Source organism: Saccopteryx bilineata, chromosome 2 (genome assembly GCF_036850765.1).
Source record: "Saccopteryx bilineata isolate mSacBil1 chromosome 2, mSacBil1_pri_phased_curated, whole genome shotgun sequence".
Taxonomy (NCBI): domain Eukaryota; kingdom Metazoa; phylum Chordata; class Mammalia; order Chiroptera; family Emballonuridae; genus Saccopteryx; species Saccopteryx bilineata.
In genome coordinates this window covers 119,448,960-119,470,833 of record NC_089491.1, presented here as the reverse complement: position 1 = coordinate 119,470,833, position 21,874 = coordinate 119,448,960, and the positions used below count along the sequence as shown (strand labels likewise).

Sequence of the window (21,874 nt, the reverse complement as noted above, 5' to 3'; positions counted from 1 at the left end):
AAAAATGAATACAATTTTTATGATTTTACAAGCTTCCTTTCTAAAATATGCACCTGCATAAAAGAGAACGAATCATTTGTGTACTGCTGATGAGTGATCACAAAGCGAGCTTTTCCTGTCACTGCCACTCAAGTCAGGAAATAGGACAATATGGTCACCTCAGAAGCCCCCTGGCCCTCTTAACCACCACCCCTGCTCTTTTCTCCAAACCTTTAACTTCACGGTTTCGACTGGTTTTTGTTTTGTTTTAGCTTTATGTGAGTGGAATGACACGGTGTGCAGTCCTTTGTATCGGCCTCTCTTTCTCAGCATCCTTGTGGCATGTCACAGTTATCTGCCCATTCTCATTGTTTTATAACATTCTGTTGTGTGAACATATCCCAAAGCATTCATTCATTCTGTTGATATTTGGGTGGTTCCCAGTATGTGGCAATCACAAGTAGTCGACTATCAGGATATGTACTGACTTCTGCTGAGTGTAACCTAGCTGGGAAATTGCTCTGTCACAGGGTGGGCACCAGCTTTACATGCCAGTGTGTGAACTCCTGCTTCAGCATTTATTAATATAGTAGGAGCCTCAAAAGTGAACGTGACTCAGGTATCCCTTGGTCTCTTGGTGGTGGGGGGGTGAGGTCTATCCTAGCATAGCTCCGTCTCCCCTCCTCCAGCGCGACCGCCTCCCACCACAACAAGCACCTTGGCCTCCACCTACGGGCCCTCGTCTGCCTGCATCCCATGGCCTCGTCCGTCTCCTTTACTGGACCGTGAGCTCCTTGAGGACAGTGTCTTGCTCATCATTATAGCTCCATCTTCTGGCACGGTGCCCAGAACATAGGAACTCTTGATAAATATTTGATGTAATAAGTGAGACTGTAAAATCTAGCCAGCCATCTAATTCCTAGGTGAAGTTAAGCAATACATTAAATTTTGAAAACTCATATATTTTTTATCTTTGCTTTCAGATATCAAATGGATCCACTATAAAAGTCTTTAAGAAGATAGCAAATTTTACGTCAGGTAACCAACAGAATGTTAAGCTCTTGTTCCCAACCCAGCTTTATAAAGCATTTGCCTTTTGCCTCTCTTAGACGTGTTATCACAAAGGTGAGGCTGAGTTTTTGTTGCATAATTCTCTGGAAGCAGAGAAAAGCCATTTCGATCTGTTTCTCATCCTGAGAATGTGAGCCCTGAAAAGAGGCCAGGAAACCGTAAACAGTGATTAGCCCAGATGCCCGGCACTGAGGAAGTCGCTGCCTCTCCCCAGGTCTCACCCTCTGGGCCTCCTCTTCCTCTTCCCTGTGAAGGGGCTGACCGGGGAGGGTGCCTGGGCGCAGTGAGGGAGGCTCGCAGATAATCACACAGCCCTCCCAGTGCTGAACAAACAAGATAGTCTGGTAGAGAGCTCAAATCTCTTAGTGATAGCGTTTGCAAAATCCCCAGAAAGTCAAGAAGGGACAAACTGAAGAGGGCACCTGTCGGGACATCAGGAGGCCACTTTCTAAACTCCCTCTGCCTCCCGGATAGCTGGCGGGTAGGGATGGCAGGAAGCCCTGTGATAGGGCCAGTTCCGGTTTGTTTCCAAAGGAGATTATACCCCAGCCAGACAGCCAGACCTCAGACAGGCTCTGGACCTCTCGTCCCCACCAGGGCCTTCACTCTCACACAGTTGGAGGTAGGGCTTCCTGACCCCTAGATTCTGTACTAGAAGGAGCCTGGTGGGCTCAAACAGCTGGTTAGTACAAACAGGGAAGGCAGGGCTCCCGATGACTCAGACAGGACAGTCTGGGAGGTTGCAGGACACTGGGAGGGGACCCCTGAGCCGTCCATCACTACGTCAAGCCGAGGGAGAGAAGCCGCCAGCACAGGTTGGCTGTCATTCTGGCACAGGAGGATAGGTGTGCCTGTGTTGTAAAGAGTGGAAGAGCCATGTTTAGGCTTCAAAGATTGAGCTTTTTGTAGTTTGTTATTTGGGGATCTTATGTTTGGATCTCTTCACTGGACCTCCAGGCGGTCAACGCCTCTGCTTCCTGCCTGCCCAGTTCAGCTGAGAGTCATCATTTTGATTACTCTCTGGCTCACCCCCGCCCCCCCTGCCCTTCTGGCCTTTCTTCACCCCCTCTATCAGAACCCGGCTGCATGAACCCAGCTCTGAGCTTTCCTGCACCTGCAGCCAGGCAGCCGCGAGAAAGGCACAGCATGGCCGGTGCCCAGCTTGCTCAGGGGCCTCAGCACGGCCTAGTCCCGCTGTTTCTCTGGGTATCTCATTCTGCATCCTCCGTCATTCTCCTCTCCCCTCAGAGCCTGACCTGCACAGCAGCCCTGGCTATGGCAGATGACTGTGCCCGTACTTCACAGAGAAAACGCACCAGAGCTCCCTCCACAGCCAGCACTCAAGCCACCATCCTCCCTGCACCTGCCCGACCCCTCCCCCTCTCTTCCCCTGAAGTCCAGGGCTGTCCTTCCCCCATCCCAGGCCCCTCTCTCACCTGCTCAGCGTATTTACACCTTTTCTGTCCCCAGCACTTCCTTTTCTCCCCAAGCTAATGTATCTTTTCCATTCAAAATAGTCTAGCCTCTCTCATCTTCAGAGTGAAAAGCAATCCCTCTTTTCCCTCCACGTCCCACTCCTTTTCCAGCCGCAGTTCTTACAAGACTGTCCTCTTCCCTGGCTACTCTCCCGCTGGCTCTGGGAGCCCCACCTGGTGGCCCTTCTTTCAGATCCTAGAAGGGGTCAGGTTCATTCTCGCTGTATGACGTTTGCACCTGTTTCCCCTCCTCCAGTTGCCTACGAACTCGATCCATTCATTTAGGTTCAACTCCAACATCAGGGAAACCTCCCAGACTACGTCAGTCCCTTGTTAAGATACTTTCCTAGCAAATAATTATTCTTCACAATCCTTATCACAATTGTAAATAAACAATTGTGTGATTAGTAGTATGAAATTCTCTCATTGGCTAGGATGTGAAATCCATTAGGGTGGGAAGTGGTCTGTCTCGTTCATTGCCGGATGCCTGGTCGCCCTGGGACTCCGTGGGCGCCCAAGTGTCCTGGATAATGACCAACAGGTGCTCTTCCAGGCAGTTTTCACTCTTCTGGGGGCAGGGAACCCGCTTCCCCCTCCAGTACCCAGCCCAGTCTTCACACTTTTCTTAAGATCTCAAGACACAGCAGGGGCAAAAAAAATGTGCCACGAAGAGCTCAAATAGACAGCTCAAGTAACCTCTTAGCACAGATGGGGCGTTTTATGAGAAGGCCAATTAGCCCGTGGTTCTGTTTTTAATGGGCTGTTTTCTCCCCGTTTCTCTGGCGTTCAGATGTGGAGTACTCGGATGACCACTGCCATTTGGTGAGTTCAGCCTTTCCGTGCTCCCCGCTGACTGGGATGCCTTCCGTGGCGCGAAGTCTCCTCGGGTGACGCATCTGCTCTGTCTTCCTTTAGATCTTACCAGACTCGGAAGCCTTCCAAGATGTGCAAGGAAAGAGACATCGGGGGAAGCACAAGTTCAAAGTAAAAGAAATGTATCTGACAAAGCTTCTTTCAACCAAGGTACACTTACTGTTCTGGGAGCCCTTTTATGGCTACCTTGGGGGCGTGTGATGTGTGTGACTTAATTTCCACTGAAGTGTGAAATGTTACAAATCCCTTGTGCCTTCTGGCAAAGCAAAATGAAAGTTTAAATTGTAAACACTTCCTACCCCTTCTTCTTTTTTATAAACTGCAAAGATCCCAGCACTTTACAAATTTCTACTGTAGCATCTTCAATCAGGGATTTATTGTTGCTCCCTGCCCCTTCCGCCACCACGTCACTATTGTTTTGTGGCTGACAGCATAATTACTCCTTTCTGTTTGTTATTATGGTTGAGCAATAAGATTCCCTCTTTGAATTGCAAATAAAATGGGGGGGGGGGTGTCAGTGACTATAAACCTAGTAAACCTTTCTGATTTTTTTTTCTCATCTTAAAATTAAGAATTCTGTCCACATATAAAAGTGTTACTTGTGAAAGAAAGTGGAATACCAAATTGGAAGCAAATTTTACGTTATCTGGCTTTTAGTGAGATTAACAGAAGTCTGGGGTGATCTTTTTTTTTTTTCTGAAATGACTGGCAATATAAATGCTATTATCTACACCTGGCCCCTGTCTCTTGATGGGCATGCTTCTTCCATTATAGCAGAGCTGCTGCTGGGAGCTTCGATTTGTTTAGCGGGTGGAGGACAGCCAGAGCCTCTTGATTTTCTCATCTGTCCCACAGAGCTCTGCCTATTTGGTTTTTATAAAACACTCAAATGCTTTGGAAAGTACACAATAAAACCCTGTAATGGAAATATATGCAACAGGAAAGATTCTGGGAACAGAGCAACATCACTTGAGGCTTTCCAAGCTGAACAGAACTAGCACAGCCAAACATCCCGAGCTTCCTGGTGCATGTATACTGCCCGACAGGGCACTCCAAACTGCCAGATTGCTCAGATGGCCTTCCTGTTGTCAGAACCAAACCTAAACCTGGGCCTGGATTTTCAGGACCACTGTCCTGCACTGCAAGTGCCGGCCTTGTGCGACAATTTTATGTACCCATATCCCCCATGTATAAGACGCACACTCTTTCAAAAATTTGGGGTCTCAAAACTGGGTGCATCTTTTACAGTGGTTGTAGGTTTTTTACTTGCATTTCTAGCTTTTTCATGCTTGTTTTGCATTCATTGTTGTAGACTGATTTAAATCAGACAGATGAGGACAAGCTAGTGGATGGGAGTTTTGACAGTGATGAGTTGTATGGATTTTATGATGAATAAAACGAGTTCAATAACTTTATGTAATACATTTTTTTTTTCAAATTTTGGGCCCCAAAATTAAGGTGCATCTTTTTTTTTTTTTTTGTATTTTTCTGAAGCTGGAAACGGGGAGAGACAGTCAGACAGACTCCCGCATGCGCCCAACCGGGATCCACCCGGCACGCCCACCAGGGGGCGACGCTCTGCCCACCAGGGGGCGATGCTCTGCCCCTCCGGGGCGTTGCCATGTTGCGACCAGAGCCACTCTAGCGCCTGAGGCAGAGACCAAGGAGCCATCCCCAACGCCCGGGCCATCCTTGCTCCAATGGAGCCTTGGCTGCGGGAGGGGAAGAGAGAGACAGAGAGGAAGGAGGGGGGGGTGGAGAAGCAAATGGGCGCTTCTCCTATGTGTCCTGGCCGGGAATCGAACCCGGGTCCCCCGTACGCCAGGCCGACGCTCCACCGCTGAGCCAACCGGCCGGGGCCTAAGGTGCATCTTATACATGGGGAAACACGGTACTGTCTCTTCAGCTTGTTTCTGTTTTGCACATCATTTTCTCTGAACCTGGATTTCATTTTCCTTCCATTTTCAAACCAATACCCTGTGTGTTTCCAACGCCCAAGCCTGACAATTCTGTGTCTTTCAGGTGGCAATCCACTCTGTGCTTGAAAAACTTTTTAGAAGCATTTGGAGTTTACCCAACAGCAGAGCCCCATTTGCTATCAAATACTTCTTTGACTTTTTGGATGCCCAGGCTGAAAGCAAGAAAATCACAGATCCTGATGTTGTACATATTTGGAAAACAAACAGGTGAGAACAGACGTTAGGTGATTCCTGACTGCGTTCGCGAGTCTGGGACAGAATCTTAAGGAAAAGGAGGGTGTGGCGGCTTACAGAAGGATGCATTTATCCCTGTCGCAGACTGGCTGGGACGCTCTCACGTCAAGGCAGGTCTCTTGCTGTCACTATTTTAAACAATCGGCAAAATTGTTCTTATGCAGAGCATGCTATTCTTTAGGAAAAATAAACTCTATTATCTTTAATGCAGGAAAAAGACTTTGGAATGTTAAGACAAGTTTAGCTTGACCAGCAAAAAATGAGAAATTAGTATGTTGTGGTTTTATCATAGTTTTCCATTAGGGAAGACTCTTACTCATTCTTCAGATAATTAATCACTTTGCTATTTCCAAGTTATCTGTCTATACTCCTGATTCTGTATAGAAATTTCTGCTTTTATTTGATCAAATGCAGTACTCAGATACCATGAGAATTAGCCAAGGATTGTAGGGGGTTTTTTTTCTTTTTTAACAATTTATTGTACTCTAAAGGCAAAGCAAAGCATCCAAATTTATTCTGAATTTCTCCTCAGTAGAGAAACATAGCTCATTACCTCTATTTGAAATGCTCTGCACATGAGCTGACGAGGACTCCGAGTTCTGATGTAACGGAACCCCTCAGTGCGGCTCAGCCCTCCCAAGCACTGAGGTCAGCTGGGCTGTTTAAAATGAGGATTGAAAGCTGAAGGTCCAGAGTTTGAGGTCTGATATTCTCCCATGCACTCTGTGTTTATGCCGACTCTGCTCTGGCCCCTCCCTCCCTGTGTCCCAGCCTTCTTCCCAGGCTCTGCTGCTCCCCCCAACCCAGCTTGGGGGCTGCTCACTGTGAAGAGAGGGGGTGCCAGGGCAAGGCAGTCATCAGGGCAACAGAGCTACTGAGAAGCCAGGGGCCATGTGACATGGGGTAATTAGCTAGGCCAGGGTTGAGAAGTAGATAATGAAAAGACTCTGAATGTTCCTTAAATTCATATGCAAATATTTATTTGAGTACCTACTATGTGCCAACTACTACTAGGTGCTGGAGACACAGACATGAACCAAACAGACAAAAATCCATGTTCTCACAGAGCTTGCATTCCCACAGATGGAGACAGAAATACACAGGTACACTGTAGTGTATTAGGAGGTGGTTGGAGCAGTGGACCAAGCGGGAAAGGGGGACAGAGAGTGACAGGACGGGGCGGGGGGGAGGTCGGAAGTGCCACAGAGCTGATGATGCAGGAGGCCAGCGAGGCTCTCTGGGGCAAGATAGTTTCAGAAGAACAGACAACAAAAGCCAAAGTCCTGAGGGGCAAGCTTGCCTGCTGCAAGCGAGAACAGCAAGGAGGCAGGAGGAATGAGTGAGGTGAGGAGGAGGAGCAGAGGGTCCGGCCCATCATGCAGGGTTTTAGCTGGAGGAGGAAGGGAAGCAGAGTTCTGAGCAGAGGAGAGATCCGATCTGGTTCTGCATTAAGAGGATTGCTGGTAGCTGTGAGACAGTGAGCTGTCAGGAGCTGGCAGGTAGTAATCCAAGTGAGAGAAGATGGTTTAGGCTAGGGTGTAGCATTTAGGGGAGAAGAGGTCAAGTTCTGAGATATGCTGAGATGATCTTATTGGCCGTCACCATCTGCTATAACCTGGGATCAGAAAGTTTGCCCTGTCCACAGCCACCTTCAGACTTCTCGGCCAGTCCTCCCTCCCAGGAGCTGTCAGCTTAACTCTTTCTTGTTCTGAGTGACGGTACCATCCTGGCTCAGTATGTTTGGCAAAGCTGACTTGCACACTTCCATAACAAGGACAAACACACCCGTGTGCAAATTGATAAACAGAGCATCTGCGTCATAGGAATGGCTGTGTATGAAAAGAAATCTCTCTCTCTCTCTCTCTCTCTCTCTCTCTCTCAAACAGCCTTCCCCTTCGCTTCTGGGTAAATATCCTGAAGAACCCTCAGTTTGTCTTTGACATTAAGAAGACGCCACACATAGACAGCTGTCTGTCAGTGATCGCCCAGGCATTCATGGATGCGTTCTCTCTCACAGAGCAGCAACTCGGCAAGGTAAGGCCAGCTGCAGGGTTGCTGGTGTGCATGCCTGTGAGTGGGAAGCTGTCTTTCTTATAAACGTTCAAATAATAAACAGTTGGTCTAAAGGTCATCGAAAATTTGCTTTAACATCTATCTCATTTATTTCTATTTTAATCTAGTTTTTTTAAGTGAAAACCAAAATAGTCGAATATCCCAACCCTGTTGAAGAACTTTTTACCACAAAGTATAAAACATTCTGCAGACACAAATAAACTATAAATTCAAAGTATGAAACTACTGAAATTGGCCTGAATTAATTACATCTGAATATACCTAAAAAGAGGCTACCTGAATATTACAAACTATTTGGGGGGAAGAAAACCTTATCCAAGATTTCTAGCACTACCAGTTTGCCAATTTATAATCAAAACATCAATATTGTTCTTACTGTGGTTTTCTTCGCTGAATAGAAGCCCTGAGAACAAGAAAGATAAAAATGCAGAGCAGACTTTGAAAGAGATGTTCTGGTCATAGTCAGCACTCCACAGTGTCACCCTGAGCAGTACCTGTACCTGACGGGTTTCAGGAACCCTCTTCCTAGTCAGCACTCCACAGTGTCACCCTGAGCAGTACCTGTACCTGACGGGTTTCAGGAACCCTCTTCCTAGTCAGCACTCCACAGTATGTCACCCTGAGCAGTACCTGTACCTGACGGGTTTCAGAAACCCTCTTCCTGGTCAGCACTCCACAGTGTTACCCTGAGCAGTACCTGTACCTGATGGGTTTCAGAAACCCTCTTCCTAGTCAGCACTCCACAGTGTCACCCTGAGCAGTACCTGTACCTGACGGGTTTCAGAAACCCTCTTCCTGGTCAGCACTCCACAGTGTCACCCTGAGCAGTACCTGTACCTGACGGGTTTCAGAAGCCCTCTTCCTAGTCAGCACTCCACAGTGTCACCCTGAGCAGTACCTGTACCTGACGGGTTTCAGAAACCCTCTTCCTAGTCAGCACTCCACAATGTTACACTGAGCAGTACCTGTACCTGACGGGTTTCAGAAACCCTCTCACAGCCGAGCGGTGGCTCTCGGGTAGCAGGACTTGACTGCCCGCGATGAAGCAGAATCGATGTCTCTCAGGCGCTGTCTCCCAGTCGAAATCCAAACTCCCCATCACCACTATTTCTGCAAGACAGACCTGTTTTTACTTTGTCTTCCTCACGTTGCCTAGTCTCTCAAGGTAGAATCTTGAGGGAGGAATCCTTCTTTTGGCTCCCTCAGGAAGAGGTTCCTCCTTCCAACCTTTCTGCCCAGTTGTTTACTCCTCACTTGGGTCTCTAAAATGCCTGTCCCTTCCTTCTCACCCCCCTGCCCTCCCCTTTTCCACGCCCTCTCCACTGGGGTAACGGCCTCTTAACAGGTGCCCTTGGCCCTGCTGTCCCTCTCATCTCCCCAACTCTTCCTTTTCTGTGTCTCAGGTTATCTTTCCAAAACACAGATCAAATCTTGTCAGCTTTAAAAATGGTACCTCCCATCATCGACCATGGCGCTCTCTAGCTGGCTTCTAGTTTCTGTTCTGGCTTTCCCATTTCCTTCCCGTGTGCCTCTGTGTGACAGCTTTTACTTTCCCAGGTTTACCATGAACCTGTGTTCACATCCCTTTGCTCATCTCCTTCCTGTCTCATAATCCGTCTAAGTAAAATCCTACTTGTTCACTCACAAGCATTTCATTCATTCAACATATTAAAAGCATACCAGAAATTGTAGGAAACTCAGATCAACCTAAATATACCTCCTTTGTGACTTTTGCCCTGATGTAGTTCCCACACGCTTTCTTCATTTGACCAGTAAATTTCTTTTTAGCACTTAAATGCTTGTTTATTCAAGTAAAAATTGGCTTGGTTTATTGCTTACTATGTTCTTGGTCTATTTCAATTAATCCTCACAAGAACATAAGGTAGTTAATATTACCCTTATTTTATAGATGAGGAAATTGATGTTCTGAGAGGTTACAAATCTTGCCTAAGATCACACCAAGTTATTATGACCCCTGCTTTGCCCAATTCTAACTCCTTTCCTTTACTCTTCATCCTGCTGGTAGTTACTGGTACCACAGTAAGCACTGTGTACATCTGTCTTCTCAACTAGATCGTAAGCTTCTAAAGAGCAGGAACCAGTCTTCCTCACCCTTTTATGCTCAAGGCCTGCCCACAGTGTCTGCCTCAATAATCACTCTTTAAAGAGTAATTGCATGGTTGGTGGGTTCTAGTTTTACTTGACAAGTGAAAAAAATCTTGGTCTAGGCACTGTCTAGAATGATTCACCAAGCCATTGACGTGGCCATTCAAGCCATCAACACCTTTTAAAATGTCCTGAGACATCAGCCCTATTATTAACTCATCTATCTTCCCTGAGTAGAATTTTTAAAACTTTTTTTTGAAAAATAACAACTTTTAAAATAAAGTAATTTACTTTTTTAATATTACCAGTGATAATTACATAAAACCATTCAAACTGCCAGGGAACTTTTGCAAAATCAGATATCAGCTCCACCAATACTAATGACCACATGCTTCCCTGAGGACCCCAGAAGATCTTTACAATCTATTAAAATAAACAGGACAAGCAGAAAAATCTGCCACAAAAATGACCACTTTCATGGTTACATAAAGGGCTCAATTAGACACACAATCAAATCTTTTACAAATGCCAAAATTCACTGGTGGGTGAGGATGAGAGCAAATGTTTTAATTCACGCTTCTTACAGCCATTAGCAATGAAGTATGATTGAGGTAAGTTCCATTGTTATAGTAACTCAAATCATGCAAAAATAATAATTTTAGTTCTCTTATGAGAGGAAGGCAGAATCTATTAGCATTTAATCTGCCTGAACATAACAGTGACTCACCAGAACTCTCTGGGTAACAGTCACTCAGCCGACATTCATGAAGGCCGCCTGCATGCCGAGGCCCGTCACCGGGAGGAGAACAGGGAGAGGGCTCAGCGGCGTTAGTGCTGTTATCAATCCCCCAGGATTTTTTACTCTTTGGGTGGTGTCGCTTACTTTTTTTTTTTTTTCCCTTAGGAAGCACCAACTAATAAACTTCTCTATGCCAAGGATATCCCAACCTACAAAGAGGAAGTCAAATCTTATTACAAAGCAATCAGGGATTTGCCTCCATTATCATCTTCAGAAATGGAAGAATTCTTAACTCAGGAATCTAAGGTATTGTTGGAAAGTAGAAATAAAATATTTGGCTATTTTTTTTAAGTCATTTTGGAATCTCTCAACAAGCCCTCTCTCTTTAAGAAACATGAAAATGAATTTAATGAAGAAGTGGCCTTGACAGAAATCTACAAATACATCGTAAAATATTTTGATGAGGTAAGATTTTTATATGATATTTCTAAAAATTGGTATGACTCAGTCACCAGGATTTGGTTACCAAGCATTCTGTGGGTCCCAGGACAGCTCTGGCCTCCCCAATGGCAGGAACGGGAGGCCAGGGCACCTGAGGGGGAACCCTGGCACTGGGCCGGACCCGCACATGCTGCTGCCCCCTTACAGCTTTATGCTGCTCCTTTGCACCAGCCCGAGCTTACGTTTGAGTTCATGGGGCCTACAGCCACACTGACTCAGCTCGGCTTTGATGAGTAAGTAGTGGTCCTATCCACTGGGGCCAGCTTATGCTCGATTGTAACCTGCTAAAATGAAGAGCTGAGCTTGTTAAACTGCCTGGATTCTGTATTCAATCATGATATGAAAGTATGACGTTTACTGAAGCAACAAGTTCAGTAAATCATTCTCCATAATGACTAATTCTCCTTAATCTGGATTTTTTTTCTTTGGGAATTCACACAGACAGTCATCAGATGCATTGTTTCCAAATATATGTTAATACCCCCTTCCCTGATTCCCCCCTACTCAGTCATGCTGGGACAGGCTATCCATGTCAATGGTGAGAATAGCTCACCAATTCCATTTGCTCCTTGAAGATCAAGTGAAGAGCTAAGGTAGGGTAGAGGCAATGAGTTCCTTAAACATGATAAGCATCCTTCTTTCCAGGGGTCAGGGGTTAGAAGGGAAGCACTGGGGAACGGAGGGGTGGGGGAGGGGAGGGAAGAGGAGGGATTAGACTGCCCAGGATGGGAGGGGAGGGAAGGGAAATACTCATCTCTGACCAAGATGCCCCTGCCTGCTGCATTTAAGAAGAAAAACTTGCCTGCATGTTGGCTGCCCAGAAATGCTTGCTGTGCTTGGAATGGCTGTGACATAATGCATAAAACAGGGCCCTGGAGGTCTGGCCCCATATTTGTAAGCAAACAATTGGTATTTCTTGCCAAGCTTCTATTTTAAGCCAAAGTGTTGTTGATCCTGCGATAATGACTTAGCTAAACAACTTGCAAAGTGACTTATGTAAATGATCGAAGAAAACGTTGGCATCTGCTTCATACAGATTTTACCACTCACAGCATCAGGAATGCAAAATATATCTATCTATCTATATATATATATATAAAATAAATTGTAACACTAAAACCACAATATCTAAAATAACTGTTCTAATTGTCAACAGATTCTAAATAAACTAGAAAGAGAACGAGGGCTGGAAGAAGCTCAGAAACAACTCTTGCATGTAAAAGTCTTATTTGATGAAAAGAAGAAATGCAAGTGGATGTAAGCACTCTGGGCCCTGGCTTAACCTGGCAGAGTTCTTCAGACTTGGGAGCAAAATGGCTGCTTGAGCTACTCTGTGTCGTTCATTTTTTAAGTTTGCACATAGGTTCCACTTTGAGCACTGTCTTTAAGAGACCACGGCACACGCACAGCTTTTAGAAAGCATACCAACTATTGTGCCTGCATGTATACTGTGGGAACCTGTCTGTAAATACAGTTGAAGTGGTTGTTGCAAACAGCCTCCTTGTTTACAGAGCATACAGGGCCAGTAAGCAAGTGTCAGTATTGTAACTACAGCCTCCACTTAAGCACAATGATCTAAGTGGTTTTGCTTGAAAACTACAGTTATGTAGCACTTGTGACTACACTGCACCTCTGCAGAAAAGGGACAGTGCCAGTGATCAAAACAAAATGTGAAATGAGTCATTTGGAAACAAGGTGGAGGTGTTGGGGCAACCTCGAGGATTTGCAGCATTGAAACTTTCCCCAGTAGTTCTTGGGAAACTTGACTGCAGATTTTGGTAGTGTGTACACTTAGCATTTGTGAGTGTGTGTGTGTGTTTTAAAACCAAAAACTAACAGTGTTGCAACATTGTTGAAAGGGCTCGTGTTTTTCAGTGGTCACCAACTGCACTCCATCAAACTCACCTCCACGTCACTGAGCTCTAACGCAAGGAGAGTGAGTAGGCTTTATTTAAAGGCAACAGCGTTTTATCTAAACACTTTGTCTTAACGTATGTTTCTTTCCGTTTTTTTTTAAATTAAATGTATTTGATAGTGGATGTGTTGGGTGTTTAAAAAAAAATCACTAGTTTATTTTTGTCTTAAAACTTTGATCAGATCTGTGGAAGAGTAACTCACTCCCCTCACCCTACATTTCTGTACTAGTGTCTCCTTGCTTTAGAGTTCTGGTGAGCCCTGTGGTTATAAATACTTGTGTGTGATTTAAAAAAAAGAGATACATTTTACATTTCATGATATTGCTGTTCACACTGGAGTATTATATATGAATATATATATTTGAGGCCCAAGGCCTGAAAAATATTAGTATTAAACTTGTTATCTTAGTCTTACTATGTACTTTTTGAAAGTATTCCTCAAGAGAAAGAATTGGAAGCACTCATTTTATTCATGCCTTTCTTTTTAAAGAATTCCCTATCCAGTTACACTGTAGTCTTTTTATTGCTGATTTTTTATTCCTGAATTTTTGCTGCTCACGACCAGTTGTAATACCACTGTGTTTTCCTTCTAGTACGTCCGAAGTAAAAAGTGTAATTGGCGACTCTCCAACTTCCCTTTCACTTGGGCACCTTTTACTTTCAGTGCTCCAAACCCCGGATGGAGGGAAAAAATTTTTTTCAAGTAGCAAATAAAACATTTATCACACATTCCTTAAAATCATGTACCAACACTGTACAAGATATCAGCATTGAAATGTGAATTTGTCTTAGATAAATGCAATTTATCTCGCTCCTCAATATCTGGTAAAGAGTGAGAGGTGGCCCCTCCACAAACTGATCAGAGAAAATAAGCAGTATCACCCTGACAGGGACCTTCCCAACCCCGTCACTTTTGACCATTGTCTGTCCAATGGACACACCTCGAAAATACTACCAAATAGGTTACTTTTAAGTATACAGGTAAGAGGTCTGGCCCCCATCAAAGGCTGCCACAGTCTTGACATAAAGGCGTTCATAAGAACAACAGCAGGAGAGTTGAGAGCCAATGGTAGGAGAGTTGCCCAAAAGACGTCCCCTTCTTTAGGGAACAGAAATGCTAAGAAAACTCAGAGGAACAGCAACAGCTTTATCTGAGTTTAGTCAAAGCTGCATGAGGGTGTCCCTGTCCAGCTCTCTGGCACATCAGTCCTGTGTGGAGACTTGCCTCCTCTACCAGGAACTATGCTGCTGGGAACTTTGGGCAAGTCACTTACCTCTTCGTGCCTCAATTTCTGTATATTTCTTTCTGTCCTACCTCACTGAGGTGGTGTGAAGATTCACTAATATGTGTAGCGTGTTTGTCAATCCTCCAGTGAAAAAGCACTGTCTAGACCGTATTTTGGATCCCATTAGCCAAACGCAGTGAATGGCCAAATCAGATGTGTGCTGAAGACAATCAGTCACTGGGTCTAATAAAGAGCAACCAGAGAAACAAATGGCAAACAATTTCTATTTTCAAGTTTCTTTGCATATTTTTTTGGTGCAAAATCATTTATAAACTTTTTTTTCCTAACACTAGTGTCTACAGCAGCATTTAAAAATGAATTCTGTTACCTTTTCTGTATTAGGGATTTAAAGTCTATTTCTTATTGTATACCTGATTGAAGCTGTTTTTGGAGATGAATGTTTTAAATGTCTATATCCAAAAATAAACATTTTGATGTAAATATGGACTGCTTTGTCTTTTTTTTTCTTCAAAATTTCTAGTTATAATAGATTTATTTTTTAATTCAAAGTGGCTCCAGGAAAATTATTTTTTATCTTTCAGGAACAAGATGTCACTGTATACGCTATGTGAAAAGCAGCTATGTTATATAGCAAAGTAAATCTAGTTTCCTAAATGATGCTAAGAGCTTCTCAAAAACATTGCTAGCCTCCACTATCAATTTAGACTCTTGATAGGGAAGACTTCTGGACAGTGGACATTTCACTTGGTTTGGCAGACTTGAGTTTTGCCTTGTTGACATGAAGTTATTCCAGCAGAATTCCATTATAAGATGGTGTTACATAAAAAAACCAAATGATGGTATACTTTGGGATGTACAGAAATATAACATTCACGGTAATTTGGTTAGATCCACAGCAATGGGAGGCAAAGTTTTACAGTAAATGACCCTGTTTTAGAAAGCTACAGGATTTACTGCATTCCCCCATGTATAAGGCACACCTTAATTCCAGGCCCCCAAATTTGGGGGAAAAAATGTATTAAAGTTACTGAACTCAAATTTTATTCATCATAAAATTCACACAACTCCTCATCCTTGCGAAAAAGCGGGAAATGCAAGTAAAAAAAATCTACAACCACTGTATAAGAGGCACCCAGTTTTTAGACCCCAAATTTTTCGAAAAGGGGTGCATCTTATACATGGGGAAATATGGTAATTATCTAAATGTTATTTTCTATTCTAACCCAAAAGTCACAATCATTGAGATCTTCTACATTGCTAAATATACACTTATAGTTGAAAGAAAATCAAACACAAGACAATACAGCTAGATAGAAGTGGTTGGGAGAAAAACACAAGACAATATATCTAGATAGAAAAATATTTATTAAGCTCTTTAATAAATACATACACATATTTTAGAAAAGGTAGTGTTTTATATTTAGATACCTTTGTTTTACTTTTTATGCTGACCTTGTCATCTTTTTCAAGACCTGAGGTTTAGAATTCTTGTAGATAGTAAACCAGAAAATGTTTACTGACCCTGTTATTGCCAAGCAACTCAAAGAAGGGAAAGAAGGAATTCAACATGGGCACATTTCAGGCAAAATGCCCCCCAAATTCAACAAAGTAATAAAATTTTTAAATTTGATTACCTAATTAGTTCCTTTTATTCTTTTGAACATTCTCAGAATAATCAATAAATACTTTATCTCTGAAGCTGTTTTAATGCTTCACTTGTCAATAGCATAATCCTAAAATCCGACATACATGCAGTATAGCATGTAGCTGGCACCTTTGCCTGAGGCAAACTCAAGGGTTCTGGCAAACAGAAATAAAGTATCGCAATGCCACATACGTTAAAACTTCAAGCTTTATTGAGTCACTGATTTCCTCCCTTTCGATCTGCCTTTTCTCAAAAAACATCATTCCCCAGCTGATCCAAATGCCTCTAGTTGCTTTCTTTGCGTTGTTTCTAGTTCTTCTAGTCTTTTACGAAGAAGAGCGAGTTCCTTTTGATGCTGTTCCTCCTTAAAAGCACAGAAAAAGAGAAGAAAAAAAAACCCAGAAAAGGCTCAGAAAAAGAGACGTAGAAAAACTTGTGAAAAAATAACTTAGGCATCAGCCTCTGTCTGCACATCTAGCAAGGAGAGGATGACCATGTTAGCAGTCCAGAATACAGCGGCGTGGGCCAGACTACTAACTAGTCCTTGCTTCTTTCCTGCCTCAAACTCTAGCCTTAAGCAGGACCCCAAATCTATCCTTCTCTAGATGCAAAATCCACCAGGGAGTGAACTAGAAAATACTCATGCACGGCCTAGATGTACTTCTATGACAACTTTCTAATAAGACTAGAGTTTAATAGCAGTTTATTATAAACAAAGCATTTGATCTGGAATCTTTCATCATTATGAAATATAATTACTTATTAATAGTTAATTTTCTGAAAATCATCCAACCAATTTGAGTCTTTCAGTATCTCAAGGACCTAATACAATAGAATTACCCCAGATTTTTGGAACCAGACAGATACAGAATGAAACTCAACTCTGTCAATTATTAGCTATGACCTTGGGGAAGTCACTTCACTTCTCTGACTGTTTTCTCACCAGTAAATTGAGAATAATAATACCTTTCCTCAAAGCATTTTTCATTAGGAGTAAATAAAATACTGGATGGAAAATGCATAGTGCAGTACATTAGTTAATGCTCAGTAGAAGTCAGTATTCATACTCTAGTCTAGATTACTCAAACACTCAATTGAGTTCCTTCTTTTTAATTGCTTAATAGAAGATTTTACTCCTACCACCATCATTAGAGGATAGAATATATTCATATCCACTTTGCTTCTCAGCAACTTTATCAGGTTAAGAAAGATTTGAGGTTTTAATTCTGTTAAACAGGTATAAACTTAACAGAAATGCTTGCCTAACCCTTTCCCTAAAACAAATGCTCATACCTTCATATGAGGAGGGAAGGCCAGTTCCATGCCAGGAACCACAGCTGATGACTGACAGCTAACAGAATTGATGGATGCTGTTGGAGGTATGTTAGGAACCAAAATTAAACTTCGAAATTCATTATGTCTTCTCTGTATGTCCTTTAGTCTTTTTTTAAGCCTTGTATATTCTTCAAACGGAACATTTTGTCTTGAAAAGAAAAAAAGTGCTTCTGTTCTTTAATACAGTTATACTCTATTGAACAGTAAGATTCACAGAAGTTCATATAGGAAGAGAATTACTTCGACATTATATGGTGTATCTGTATAGTAATATATATGTAATTCTGTTTATCAAGAAAGATAAACAGAAACGTGAAATGACATCTTAATTATATGTATTGTCACCACTGCACTGCAGGCTACCAACATAATTTAAGTTTGTCAATCAATCTCTTGATACTTTTATTTTCATTTCTACTCCTCTCCCCCAATCTATGAATCCTGAAACTACAAGGAGACAAAACCAAACGATGCCTTATTTTACAGAAGGACTCAAACAAATACAAAAAGGCCCACTAAGTTGAATCTCATAAAATTGCTGTTTTTTTAGGTGAACTAGGGTCAAATATAGGGAATTTCATATTGTTCAATCTAATTTTTAAAAATGTAGCTAATGACAAAAGTGAAGTCCTAACTTTAGGGGAAAATGACATAGATAAAAAGCTAACTTTTCAAGCTTTCACAGATCATCTTTGTGGACATGGATTTCCTGGCCATCAGTCATACCAGTAATCAAATATAGACTGCTCACAAAAACTAGGGGATCTTTCAAAATGAATATGAAGCAATAAAAAGCAGTGTTTGATTACTTTTTTATTAAATAGGAACATTAGAAAAGCAAACAAGTCAAAGAAAGTTGTTTTACTATGCAAATGAGATGCAAACCAACTTTTATTTCATTGGTGAAGATGCACTATACACAAGGCTGGAAGTACTGGAGTATCTGCACCTGCACAGACCCTGATCCCCTAATTTTGGTGAGCAGTGTAGTTTCAAAACCACTCAAAGTTCTCGATCTGTGCCATAGCTGCCCAATCTTGAATTGATAATATTTCAAAATTAATGGTTATGAAAGAAGTAGTAAGTTGAATTTTGCTTTAAAATGAATTTGGTGGCATCTTACTTTGGAACAGGGTATTAGTTGGCATTCATTCCACCATCTAGAAACCGCTTGGTTGTTACAAAAAAACAACTTCACATTTTGGTAAATACATGCAAGAAGACCAGGGCACATGATAAAACACCATTACTTGATATTATAAGCAATTTCCATTATAGGACAGTCTGATACAGTCTAAATGCTGAAGGCTATCCTAATTTGCAATTTTTTTTATGAACTTGAATGAAATGGGTCATACAACGCCCCTATCACTTACTTAATATGGAAAATATATTAATGATGCAGATTACTAATTACCCTTCCATGACATGAAAAACCACAAGTTATAGCCCAGTAATACTTTTCCACACTAAATGAGAAACTGATCTCTGATTCACAGTTGCAGCTACAATCTTAGCACTACGCAGTCACTACCACCATTGTCACAACAGCAAGACCTCACACGAGCCTGCTACCAAAGCCAATCACTGTACCAGAGTGCTGAACCCTTTCTGCCAGTCCCAGCCATAACATAAACACTAGCATGTGTTTGATACCTTTTGGCTTGAAGGACTATTCAGTCCAGGGAATGGGGGGGGGGGGGAATAATGAATAGTTAAATGTAAATTTAACAAGAAAACAAAGTACATTATGCCCAGAAACAAAGTTCTATAATCTCAAAACAACCACATGGGGTATATACATATACAAACACATTACCTATTTAACACCTGATTTTCTGTTTCCAATTCTTCTCTCTTTGCCTCCAAGATTTCTACTTTCTCCTGCAGTCTCTTCAATTTGTTTTCATGAAGAGATTTTCTCTAGAAAGAGAAATATGAGCCACTATGTGAATACAGTTTCCTTCCTAATTTTTTAAAGATTTTATTTATTGATTTTGGGGGGTGGGGAGGCATCAACTCGTAGCAGTTGCTTCTCATATGTGTCTTGACCAGGCAAGCCCAGGGTTTTGAACCGGCGACCTCAGCATTCCAGGTGGACATTTTATCCACTGAGCCATGACAGATCAAGTTTTTTTCCTATTTGAACAAAATGATGTAATAGTGAATATTTTAGTCACCAAAACAATTCTATTTAGAGATGAGAATTTTCAGTCACTACTAGGAACCAAGATTAGTAGATATGATTCTTACTGAAAATTGCAAAGATAATAAAGCACAGATCCATCTCATATCCTCAATGTGACCAACAGAACTATTAGGAATGCCAAATAGGAAAAGTGCTATCAATAACTAACTCGCTGCAAATAAAAACATCTAAAAAGGGAACGAGTCAAATTTTACTAACGAGTTTGCCTACTACTTGATAAGGAATCCTGAGCTCTTCCTTTTCACAGAAGATAGTATGTGTTTAAAAAAAAACCCAAAACTAAATAAAACAAAATTTAAAGTTAAAAAGCATGTTTGCCAATAGATAAATTGCTACCAAAACAGTAAATTAATGGATCAGAAAGCTAAGCTAGATTATGGATGCATTTCAGTTTAAAAGTATGTCTCTCTAAATAGTAAAAATAAATAAATATAAATAAATAAACTTTACAACGGGAAAATTTAAGTAGTACATAAATAAAAGTAAGATTTTTTTCAGTTTATAAACAGGTTGTATTTTTTACAGGAAAACCCCTATAAATGTTGCATATCCTTTAGTAGCTACAGACCTTTTAGGTATTTGTTTTTTCTTACTTTTTCTATTGCAGTATAATATAAGGCAAAATATACAACCAGAGCAAACGCTGGTGTTGTGACTCAGGTCAACAGCATCGCTAAACCAGAAATAACCCTCGGTCCTCTGAAAAGGTAACATCTAAGTTACTTCCAAACTACAGTTTAGTTTTGCCCATTTCTGAATTTCATATGAATGGAATCAGAATGTACATTCTTTTACAAATGACTTTTTTCTTTCACTCAATATTGTGAGAATTAGTCATGCTGTTGCTTACAGGTAGAACTGATGCATTGCTGCACACTATATTCTACTAAGGGATATTACATAGTTTACTATATTCACCAGTCTACTGTAAAGGGTCATCTTGGTTACTTCCAGTGGGGAACTGACACTGCTGTGGGCATTCCTTCTCATGCTCCCCCTGGCTGCCCAGCCTCCAGCACCCAGAGGACCACCCTGAGCCTCCGTCAAAAGAACCACTCTCCTGTCCTTAATTTCAAGTATAGATTTATACATTAATGGGTAATTTAGGGCTCTCCATCCACCTACCCATGTCAAAGAAGGGAAACCATACAGAAGAGACTCTTTTGTGTTTGGATTTTCTATTGTTGTTCAACACAATCTATGTGACAATGCAATGAATTACATGTCACAGTTCTTTTTTACTGTTATATTGTCATCCATTTTACACATATACCACATTTTACACATTCTCCTACTTGATGAAAATTACACTGTTTCCATTTTGAGACTATTATGTATAAAGTTTCTATGAACATTCCTGAACATGTTTTTGGTGGATATATGTACTCATTTCTCTTGCATATATACCCAGGAGTGAGTCACAGAGTATACATGTTTTAGCTTTAGTATTCTTAAGTGGTTCTAATTAAATGCCCACCAGCAAGCCATGAGTTCCCAATACGCCACATCCCTGTCAACACTTGGTGTGGTCAATATGTTTTTATAGTTTTCTTTATACCATACTGGCCACTCTCAGTCTCATCCTTATCTCATCAGCTTCTAAACATTGGGATTCCTCAAAGCTCAATCAAACATCAGACCCAGTCTCAGTTTTCTTCATTTCCTAAGTGCCTTATTTAATCCCAATAAGGTTTCAATACCATTTATGTCCTGATGACTCCCAATCTTTCTAACACAGTTTGTCCTCTTTCCTGAACTCCTGACCTATGTATCCAAACTACACATCTGCATAGGGATATCTATTGGGCATCTCAGAGTTAACATGTCCGGAACAGGCAGCTTTATTCTCCCGTCCAACCTGTTTCTTCCAAAGTCTTTCCCGTGTCAGTAAATAACAACTCTATTTTAACCAGGAGCTCAAGCCCAATACCTCAGTCACCGTTATCGCTACAACTATTGTAAGCTCTACCTCTAAAATACAGAGAACCTGATCACCATTCACTACTACTCTGCTCCACATCATAAAAGCAGTCTTCCTAAGGCCTTTTATTTGCTCCTCTAGAGCCAGAGATCCTTCTAAAATATAACTCAGGTTATTCCATTTCTCAATCAAAAACTTCAGTGGGCCCTGGCCGGTTGGCTCAGTGGTAGAGCGTCAGCCTGGCGTGCGGGGGACCCAGGTTCGATTCCCGGCCAGGGCACACAGGAGAAGCGCCCATTTGCTTCTCCACCCCCACCCCCTCCTTCCTCTCTGTCTCTCTCTTCCCCTCCCGCAACCAAGGCTCCATTGGAGCAAAGATGGCTCGGGCACTGGGGATGGCTCCTTGGCCTCTGTCCCAGGCGCTAGAGTGGCTCTGGTCGCGGCAGAGCGACACCCCGGAGGGGCAGAGCATCGCCCCTGGTGGGCGTGCCGGGTGGATCCCGGTCGGGCGCATGCGGGAGTCTGTCTGTCTCTCTCCGTTTCCAGCTTCGGAAAAATACAAAAACAAACA

At 42.2% G+C, this 21,874-nt stretch overlaps 2 protein-coding genes across 5 annotated transcripts in view; one reads left to right on the top strand and one right to left on the bottom strand.

Annotated features, from left to right (window-relative positions):
* Positions 1 to 14,679, top strand: part of PLXNC1 (plexin C1) — a 168,415-nt gene extending 153,736 nt beyond the window's left edge. Inside the window, exons 24-31 of the mRNA XM_066257745.1 lie at positions 963 to 1,017; positions 3,316 to 3,347; positions 3,441 to 3,548; positions 5,421 to 5,584; positions 7,498 to 7,645; positions 10,695 to 10,835; positions 10,920 to 10,994; positions 12,187 to 14,679. Coding sequence (XP_066113842.1) covers positions 963 to 1,017; positions 3,316 to 3,347; positions 3,441 to 3,548; positions 5,421 to 5,584; positions 7,498 to 7,645; positions 10,695 to 10,835; positions 10,920 to 10,994; positions 12,187 to 12,291 — 828 coding nt within the window. The 3' untranslated portion in view covers positions 12,292 to 14,679. The remainder of the gene's footprint in view (positions 1 to 962; positions 1,018 to 3,315; positions 3,348 to 3,440; positions 3,549 to 5,420; positions 5,585 to 7,497; positions 7,646 to 10,694; positions 10,836 to 10,919; positions 10,995 to 12,186) is intronic.
* An 862-nt stretch (positions 14,680 to 15,541) lies between these two features.
* Positions 15,542 to 21,874, bottom strand: part of CEP83 (centrosomal protein 83) — a 104,644-nt gene continuing 98,311 nt past the window's right edge. For all 4 annotated transcript variants that reach the window (XM_066257742.1, XM_066257743.1, XM_066257744.1 and 1 more), the window contains 3 exons: positions 18,993 to 19,096; positions 17,132 to 17,321; positions 15,542 to 16,202 (listed from right to left, as the gene is read on the bottom strand). In XM_066257742.1, the coding sequence (XP_066113839.1) occupies positions 16,098 to 16,202; positions 17,132 to 17,321; positions 18,993 to 19,096 (399 nt within the window). In that variant the 3' untranslated portion in view covers positions 15,542 to 16,097. The remainder of the gene's footprint in view (positions 16,203 to 17,131; positions 17,322 to 18,992; positions 19,097 to 21,874) is intronic.